The 9,732-nt window shown below is 50.1% G+C and overlaps 1 protein-coding gene across 1 annotated transcript in view; it reads right to left on the reverse strand.

The window, feature by feature from the left end:
• The window catches only part of STUM (stum, mechanosensory transduction mediator homolog), a 68,919-nt gene extending 64,438 nt beyond the window's left edge, over nt 1-4,481 (reverse strand). Inside the window, exon 1 of the mRNA XM_004375879.1 lies at nt 4,280-4,481. Within this exon, the coding sequence (XP_004375936.1) occupies nt 4,280-4,481 (202 nt within the window). The remainder of the gene's footprint in view (nt 1-4,279) is intronic.
• Between the last annotated feature and the right edge of the window lie 5,251 nt (nt 4,482-9,732).

Below are 9,732 nucleotides of genomic sequence, written 5' to 3' on the forward strand. Positions count from 1 at the left end.
CTTACACAGAAAATAAAGATGATGAAGCAGATGATCTCTAGTGCCCATTCCAGGAGTATAATTCTAGTCAATAGGCAATCATTTATAATACACTGTATAAAGGAGAAATTTTAAATAGTTGCTGCTCTCAACGAACTTACAATCTATTTAGATAAAGAATAAACTCTAGAAACATTAAGTAGCAAAAAGTCAACAATTCAAAAGATGCCACAAGGTAGGACATGATTAAGTATCAGTTTGAGCCACAGGCCTAGAGGAAAGAGAGATACCAGAAGCTGAGTCAGCCTGTGGTGTTTTCACTAGGGAATCAAGATTTTAGTTGAGTCTCAGAGAACGGGCAGTGTATTAGAGATAGATTAAATATTTATGTAATTTTTAACAGTAGATTAATGGCCAACATTAGTTAGATGCAATGGTTAACAGTCAATGGAAGCTCTCCTCCTTCCCACTTTCCCTGTCACTAACTGAATTGTCAGCATTTTCATTTTACCAAATTAATCAAGATGGGTATAACTTTTAAAAATTAAAGTATAATTATACCCCTGACCAGTAAACAAACTCTCTGGCCATTTTGGGGCATAACAATCAACTTCCATTACATGTATGAATAACTGTGTATATGCTTATCAATGTCCTTTGTTGGAACATGAAGGTACCAGCAGTGGTCTTTACTAGTAGACTTGCTGAATAAGACTTGGGGTGACTCTCTTTACCATCCATTGTTTTTAACTGTTGCAGTGAGGAGTCAGAATGATCACTAATCACTTCTACTTTCATCCACTCTCCAGGAAAGGATACATCTTTTTTATGGAATGAGTGTTATCTTGACAATACATAGGTGAGTGCTGTTGCGGGTATCAAGAAGATACTAGGAGACAAGAAACGAGTCGTCATTCAGCCCAACACATGGACTCTCATCCAGTCTGCAAATGAGAAGACTTGGAGGGGAGGAGGTTTCCAGAATAAAGACAGGATCTCTGGACCGTGGTCTGACCAATTTTCAGAGTGGGAGTGAAGTGAGGATGACAAGTGGTTGGGGCCACGTGATGCATTTTCTCAGCAGGGTCTATCCTAATACCACTCCCTTCGGAAGGCTTTCTGTGAACCCCAGAGGAAGAATTCATTTTTGCTAAAACACTCTGTTCCTGCTGCCATCATAGCACTTGTGGAATTCCAACAAAGCATGCTCAGTTTTCCCCAAGAGTCTATGACATCTTGACTGATTTATTCATCGTCACATCCCCAGTGTCTGGCATGTGGTCTGTGCTCTGTGTTTGTTGAATGAATGTGTGAATGAATTGAAAGAAGTGCATCTCATTAAAGGGCAGAGGCAGGCATGAATATTCAGTTTTCGTAGGCACTTCAGATAAACCAGAGTCCCTGCGTGGTGTAAACGGTTAATAGGTGCCTTGGAAGAAAAGCCTGGCAATCTACTTCTGAAAAAAATGGCCATTGAAAACCCTATGGAGTACAGACAGTTTATTTTGAAATACATGGGGAAGTCATGAGTAAGAATCGACTTGACAGCAACTGGTTACTGGTTCAGGTAAACCAGGTGAATCTGGGGAAGTTAATCTGGGCCAGAGGGAGGATTCCCAGGAGCTGGGGTCATTCAAACCACTGCTGGGGAGGAAAAATGAAAAACACATGTAAGATTTGTCTGGGCGGCTTTGTCATCCAGAGTTCTGCTGCAGGTTGAGGCGAGCGTGGGCAGGGACATCAACAAGTGCTCAGAAGCAAAGGTCCAGGAGGGCGCCACTGCCACTACTGCAGCAAGCCCCCCCCCCCCCCCCCCCCCCCCCCACCCCCCCCCCCCCCCCCCCCCCCGCCAGAGACAGGACCAGTGCTCAGCTCTGCAGAGGGGCGGAGAGCAGGACGGACCCCTCCGCTCCTGAACACTTCTTGTGTGCCAGACCTTGTGTTTTACATCATCACATTTTATCCTCCCAGCAACCCGGAGAGGGGTTCCTGTCTTACAGAAGAGAAGCACTACCATGACTGGGGACCCCTCCCCGCCATGCAGTGTGGGAGGAGCCTGTGCACCCAGTAAACTGCAACAGCAACCAAACCAAACCAAACAATGCCTGGAGAAGGTCAACGAAAATTCTGAATCTGTACCCCCGTGGCTCGCCTGATTTCTTACTTCTGTCGTTTGCTTGTCGCCCCCCCCCCCTTTTTTTTCTCCTGTTTACTTAAAAAGGTTTCTCACAAAAATCCCATAGGATTCTGATCTAACAAAAGGAAGTGTAAAGGAGGAAAAAACCAATCCCTGGGGCAGGGGACTAGGGAAGTGGAGGGTTCCTGAGGCCAGACGTTGCTAACACAGCAGTGCTGAGGTGAGACTAGCTCTCTGGGTAATGCAAGCAGTTTGTTATCACCTGCTAACCAAAAGGTTGGTAGTGCAAACCCACCCAGTGGCTCCACAGAAGAAAGGCCTGAAGAACGGCTTCTATAAAGACCACAGTCAAGAAAACCCTGTGGAGCAGGGCTACCCTGAATAATACACGAGGTTGCCAGGAGTCGCAATTGACTAGACTGCGCAGGGTTTGGGTTTGGTTGGAGGGGAGGCCTGGGTGGGGGTGCTTGTGTGGGCAGTGCTGCCTTCTGGGGTGGTTCCTTCACCCAGCAGCAACTTGATCCTTCCCCTGGCTTCTGTTCCTCAAAATACCATACAGTGGCATTTACTCCACCACTTTAAAAAAGTGGAATCGAGATGCACCCCTGCTCTGGATCTCCACACCGCCGGAGAGATGGACAGCAGTCTGCTTTTCCTCCAGCAGGTAGGTGGGGATTTCTGACAGGACTGAATGGACATCAGCTTGCCTCCTCACAGTGTCTACATGGGCAGAGAGCCGGCCTAATGGCACCAGCTTGGGGGGGCGGGGTGGGAGAGGGAGGGGTTGCTGCTTGAGGCATCATGGAAGGAGAAAGCTCACCTAACACGGCTCAGACAGGTGTGCCACGCTGGCCACAGCAGCCCCCTGGGGCAGAAAGACAAGTAGACAAAAAGCACCAAGGGGAAAGTGAGTATGTTCTGTGTGCGTGGGTGTGAGCTTCGCTATCACCGCCACAGAGCCCCCCTTCCCGCAACTCCCGCCGCCACACGCTAAGTGGGGAGTCTGGGCGAAGTGGTCAGAAACGCCAAAGTAAAACGGAAAACTACTTCCGGCTGACCGCTGCTCTTGGGAACTTGGAGCTATTGGCTGTCAGCTGGCTCGCGGACCGCGGCAGGCCTTCTCCTGTTGAAGGGCACGGGGCTGTCTTTCCAGCCCAGCACCGGAGAGGCGGGGAGTGGGGAGCAGCCTCTCAGCAAGCCAAGAGCAGCCCGTGCCAAGCTGGCAAGTTGAGGGGACCAGGCTCATCCAGGCAGATATTTGGGGGCGGGGTTAGGAAAAGGGAGAGGTCAGGAAAGCTCATTCCTTCCTCTATGCACCATTCCGCCCCTCATCTCTGTGGGGGACCTGTTTTCAAATTAGGAAGCCAAAGAATTACAACGGCGCGTTCTCCACTTTCTCAGAAACGGCAGGGATGGGAGGGAGTTATGGGGTCACCCTCACCAGGCGCGGTCCAAACCCACGTGCATCCAAACGAATAAAATCGTCCTCCATCCCCTTAGGCGACCTGCGGGAGTGCTGGCGGAAGCGCAGGCACCCCGGAAGGTGGAGGAGACTGGCTAAAGAGCTCTCGCCCCCATATGGTCCGCACTCCGCGGGCGCACGCGGGGCTGCGGGGTGTCCCCAGAGCCCGGCTCGCCCCCTCCCCCGCCTCTTTGTCGGGCTCGGCCAACTTCTCCGACTCCCGGGAAGTCTCGCGTCTGGTTGCTTAACCGCGGTCACGCGCAGCCGGGGGCGCTGCCCCTGCCTCGGTCCTGCGCCCCCTCGGAGAAGGAGTCGCGGAAGAGCGCCCGCAGCGGCGAGAAGGGAAGGATGTCAGGCGCCGGGAGGGGAACCCAGTCCAGTGCCGGGGCAGCCGTCTTGGCAGCTGCCCGCGAGTGCCAACATTCCCCGCAACATTTCCCACTCTTCCCGGCCCGGCCACCACGCCCGCGTGTCAAGGGAGGGTGAAGGCGGGTCAGGGAGCCCTGCGCGGCGCCTCCTCTCCCGGGGGCCCCCTCCACGCGCTTCTCCAACCTGCCAGGGGGCGCGGGGAGCTCAGCTCCCAGACTGGCCGCGGGTGGCGCCGCCCGAGGGTCTCTCGCCGCGGTGCGCCCAGCCCCGTGCCCTCCCCACCTTCCCGCGGCGGGGCTCGGACCGCAGGGGTGGCGGCCACCGCTTCTTACCCAGTCCCGGCACGAAAGTGTTGAGGAAGAGGCAGATAACGGCCACCGGGAAAGGCATGTAGGGGATGGCGGCGCGCAGGGGCCCCTTCTTCTCGCGGACCTGCACCACCACCCCGCTGGACGAGGACGCCCCCCGGGGATCAGCTGCCGCGACCGCCGCCGCCGCCGCCGCCGTCTCGGCGTCCTTGTGCGAAGGCTCCATGACGGGGCGCGCTCCCCGGGAGCCGGGCTGCCGAGGCCGGACCTGCCCCCAGCACACAGGTGGCGGGTGGCGCCGGCTCCGCACTCGGGGCCGAGCTCAGGCGGCCAGGGCGCTCCGTGTGCAGCGCGGCTCGCTGAAAATCCCGCACTCCCACGTCCCCACGCGCCCGGACCTCTGCCGCGCGCTCTGCCGCGCTCCCACACCCCCGGCGGAGGGCGGCGTGACTCTCGGTGACAGCGTTCCGACGCCCCTCCCAGCCAGGTCCCTTCCCCGCCTTCCTCTCCGACACCCTCCCTCCTTAAAAAATACCACTCACAAGGAATGGAAAATCAGGGCGATGGGAGGAAGCAGGAAGAGGAACGCACAGGGAGCTGGTTGTCCAGGTGCTAGCAGGGACGGACCACACCTCGCCCTCCCCAGACAGGTGAATGAAGAACTTGGGCGAGGAACACCGCGAACTGGAAGTGCGTTCAGGTCTGGCACAGCTCCCGTGCGCAGGGAAAGCCTTTAATCTGGAAGATGAACGGAACGGCTATGGGAGATGGAGGAAAGAACGTGCAGCGCTCAATACCTAGGAGGCCTTCAATTCATTCTGATCTAAATGAATGATTCAGGTCACCGGAAAAAGCAATTTTGGATCGATAACTGCTGGAAGCCAGAGACATAGCTCTTCACCAGGCTGGTTCTCCGCAAGACTGGTTAAAATGGGAAACACATACACACACACACACACACACACACACACACACACACACTCACACTGTCGCAAACAGCGGGAAGAAATGCACCTTCTGCCTAGGAGAACTATCCCCTCAACTGTGCAGAGAGGGAAACCTGGGCCTTTTGTGCGCTCAACGTAGCGGTTAAAAAGCCAGCGAGCATACAGCGCCGTCTGGTGTTGATTACGCGGCAGTTGGTAGCAGCCAGAGGATTCCTCTTGTCCAATTTGGCAGGGTGAGCCCCCGTATTGAGTTAAATTTTCTGAATAATGCAGTCCTTACCTCTGCACCTGGAAAAAATAAACAGATAAAAGCAACTGGCTCTTACACTGGAGAGGCGATTCAAGGCGTGGGAATCAGCTAAATGACGGACGGATGCCGATCAACTTCTTCCTGTCATCTTTCTCCGGGAGTGGTAGTGACTGAATGGCCCTAAGACAGCCTGGGAGCTCAAAGGAAGGACCTAAAAGAACATGGGTTATTTTATGGACATCTGAATAAAATTTTTTTTAAATTGTAAAGCACATAGCCAGGAGTTAGTGGTGATACTGGTGGCTTCACACGCACACAGAAACGAGTTTAGGTCTGGTCGTCAGAAGAGGATTGAAAGCTTTAGTCTCTGTTCAGCCAGTAATTACGTGTATGACGCTGAATAACTCACTTAGCCATTTCTGGGCTGGAGTTACCGCGTTTGTAAAATCAAAGCAATAACCAGTTAATACACATTTATTGAAGGCCTACTATGACTCAGGTTCTGGGGATAGAGAAATGAGTACAACTCAGCCCCTGCCCTCAAGGATCTAATAGATGAACTGAGGGATACTAACAATTAAGTGATAAAATTACAGAGACAGTGACAAACGCTGTAGCCATGGTTGGCTGAAGGTTCTGTGGAAACATGGATCTCTGTGTCATCAGCTAGAGTGAGGAAGCTTCAGGGGAGAGCTTTCAAACTGATACTGAATGAGACCTGAGCAACACCTAGAGCTTACTACTTGTAGGAGATTTGTTTTATTTTAAACAAACACTTACCCAAGCAGTCTCTGGCAGGCATCATTCTAAGCACTTTACACATATTAACTCATTTAATCATTACCATAACTCTGTGAAGTAGGTATTACTTATTATCTCCATTTTACAGAGGGGGAAATTGAAGCACAGAGAGGTTAACTAACTTGCACAAAGTCACCCACTGATAAGTGGTAGAGCTGGGATTTGAATGCAGGAAATCTGTCTCCAGAATCTATATGTACAACTGCTATTTTATTCAGAGGCCTAGAAAAGAAGCCATATGCTTTTACCATTCTTCTGCGGAGCACCTGGACTGTATGTTAGGAAAGAAGGTCAACTTGCATTCTCCCAATTTTCCACCTGATTTCCTGAGTATCCGGATGTCAGAAAGACACACACCCAGACAGATGAACAGCATGCATAAAGGCATGGATACCTAGGAAAGAAAGGGGACTCTCCAGGAATGGCAGTATGGATGGAACTAGGCTCATGAGAGCAGGGACAGGAGATGACCTGGTGATGCAGGCAGGAGTCTAGTAATGAAGGACAAAGGAATTTGCACATTATCCTGGTGGTGACGCACAATCATTGAAACACTTCAAGCAGGGAAGCAGCATGAGTGTTCCAGTTACTATTACTATATACCAAACTACCTCCAAATTTAGTGGCTTAACACAACTATGATCAGGAATTTGGACAGGGCACCGCTGAGAGAGCTCTTTTCTGCTCCATTATGTCTGGATCTCCAACTGGAAGTCTCAAATGGCCGGTGGCCGGAGTACCTGGGACTACAGGGTTCACTTCCAAATGACCCTCAGGTTTGGTGCCTGGACTGGGATCACTTGAAAACTGGCTCATTGGGACTATTCACAACAGCACCTACCGTGCGGCCTCTGCACATGACTTGGACATTTTACAATACGGTGGCTGGGTTTTGAGAAGGAGCATCCTCAAGAGGGAGCCTCTAGAGAGTGAGCTTTCTAAGAACACCAGATGGAAGCTGCATGGACTTTTCTGCCCTAACCTGGTGTCTTGGTCTGGGTTCTCTAGAGAAGCAAAACCAGTGAAGCATATGCATAGATACATAGAGATTTCCTTCAAGGAAATGGCTTGTGCAATTGTGAGGAAATGGCTCACGAAATGGTGGGGGCTGGCAAGTCCCAAATCTGTGGGTCAGAAGACAGGCTGAAGACCTCTGCAGGCTCACATGGTGGCAAGGGCTAACAAACTCAAAATCTGCAGGTCAGCTGCAGGCTGGAGGCCTCTGCTGGCTCACAGGATTCCCGGGGGCTGGTGAACCCACAATCTGCAGGACAAGCGGCAGGCCGGAGACTTCTGCAGGGTTACATCCCAAGAACCGGAGGTCAGATGATGAGAAGAGTGCAAGGTCGAGAGAGAGAGCTTTGCCAGAACATCCATTTATATACTGGAAGCAGGCCACAACCCCAAGGAAACTCCCCTTTTGACCAGTTGGTGCTTGCATCAGATGACAAAATGGAAGGTGATTCTCTTATGGAAGAGTACATGCCAAACCACTGAGAATCATAGCCTAGCCAAGCTGACAAATAACATTAACCATCACACCTAGGAAGTCACATAGCATCACTTCTGCAATACTCTATTGGTCAAAGAGTCACGAGCCTACCCAGATTCAACGGGAGGCAGGCACCTCTCAATGGGAGGAGTGTCAAAGAATCTGTGGTCTGGCTTTAAAACCACCAAAAATGAGGTATGTTTTTGGGGAAAACCACTTGGTCTTCAGTATGGAGAATGGGTTATGTAGTCGTTAAGGTTGTACGTCAACTTGGCTGGCCATTATTCTCAGTGGTTTGGCAGTTATGATGTAGTTTGACAGTCATATAATGATGTAATCACCACCATGATGAGATTTGATATAATGTGATCATCTCCATGATGGGATCTGCTGTGAGTAGCCAATCAGCTGAAAGGGAGTTTCCTTGGGGGTGTGGCCTGAATCCAATATAGGTGGACTTTCTGATAAGTCTTGCAGGTTTTTGCTCTCTCTGGATCCTGCAGCTGGCTCTTGTTCATCTGACCTCCGATTCTTGGGACTTGAGCTAGCAGCTTACCTGCCATCTTGCCTGCTGATCTTGAGATTCATTGGTCTTCACAGCCTGTGAGCAAGAGCCTTGCTATCTGACCTGCCAATCTTGTGTTTGCTGCCCCTGCAGCTACATGAATCAGGAGAAGCCTCCAGACTGACCCACAGACTTGGGATGTTCCAGCCTCTACAACTGCATGAGCCATTTTCTTGATATAAATGTTTCTCTCTCTCTTTATACACACACACACACACACACACACACACACACACATATATATATATACACTTTACGGATTTTGCTTCTCTACAGAATTAGCCTAAGACTGGTTGGAGAGGGTGAAACTGGGTCACATATCCACTTGCAGGGTTTGAGTAGGAGTGGGGACTCTCCCAACTTACATAGAATGGGAATGGGAATGGATGGCTCCTTTTTTCAAAGACTGGCATTGTAGAATCTGCAGTGGAAAAACAGATTTTGTTTGAAGCTCTGTGTCTTTGAATAAATTTCTTAACCTCTCTGAACCTCAGTCTCCAAAATTGTAAATAATACCTGCCTCATTTGTGTACATGTGAGGATTAAGTTAGGCGATATACGTAAGGCACTCAATAAATGGCAACCAAGTCAAGAGCCTTTTAATTTACGTGACAGAAACCCAACTCACGACTTAAGAAAAGAACAAAAGGAATTTATGGGTGTGGTGGCTTTTCTATCAACTTGGCTATACTGAAGTACAGTCCCCAGAACTGCGGAAACTCTCAATGACATAGATTGACACAATAGCTGCAACAATTAAGTAAAACATACCAACGATTGTGAGGATGGTGCAGGTCCAGGCACCATTTCACTCTATTATACATAAGGTCTTCATGGAGCCAACTTGAAGGCAACTAACAATAGCAATAACAAGGGATAGTCTCTCAATAGTTGGAGAAGAGGAGGGAGGCAGCACCAATCTTGTAACTTACACACACTCTGTACCAGATTTTTAATCAAATCCTAAACCAGGTGCTTCTGTGAACGGGTTCTGTAAATTTGATGAAAGTCCCTAATCAGTTGGCTTAAATTCATCAAAAGGAGATTATCCTAGATGGGCCTTACTTAATCAGTTGTAAGCTCTTTAGGCCTTCTCTGAGGGAAAGTCTCCAAGTAGCTGCTGAGTCTACAAGTGCTCACCCCTTCCCTTAGATCGTCCTTCCTGAGTGCCACCTGTGGACATCAAGCTTCCACTTCTCTTGCTGTGGGTTCCAGCCTGCTTGTGATCTTCCCTTCCTCACTACCTGCGCTATGGACTTCAGGCTTGCTCAGCCAGCCCCTACAATTGTGTAAGCCAATTCTTTATAATAAATTCATATATATATATATATATATATATATATATATATATGATTATGCTGGTGTTTCTTCTCTGGTTGAACCCTAACTGATACAATGGGCTCACATGGCTGGGATGTCCAG

This window comes from Trichechus manatus, unplaced genomic scaffold (assembly GCF_000243295.1).
Source record: "Trichechus manatus latirostris isolate Lorelei unplaced genomic scaffold, TriManLat1.0 scaffold00039, whole genome shotgun sequence".
NCBI lineage: Eukaryota > Metazoa > Chordata > Mammalia > Sirenia > Trichechidae > Trichechus > Trichechus manatus.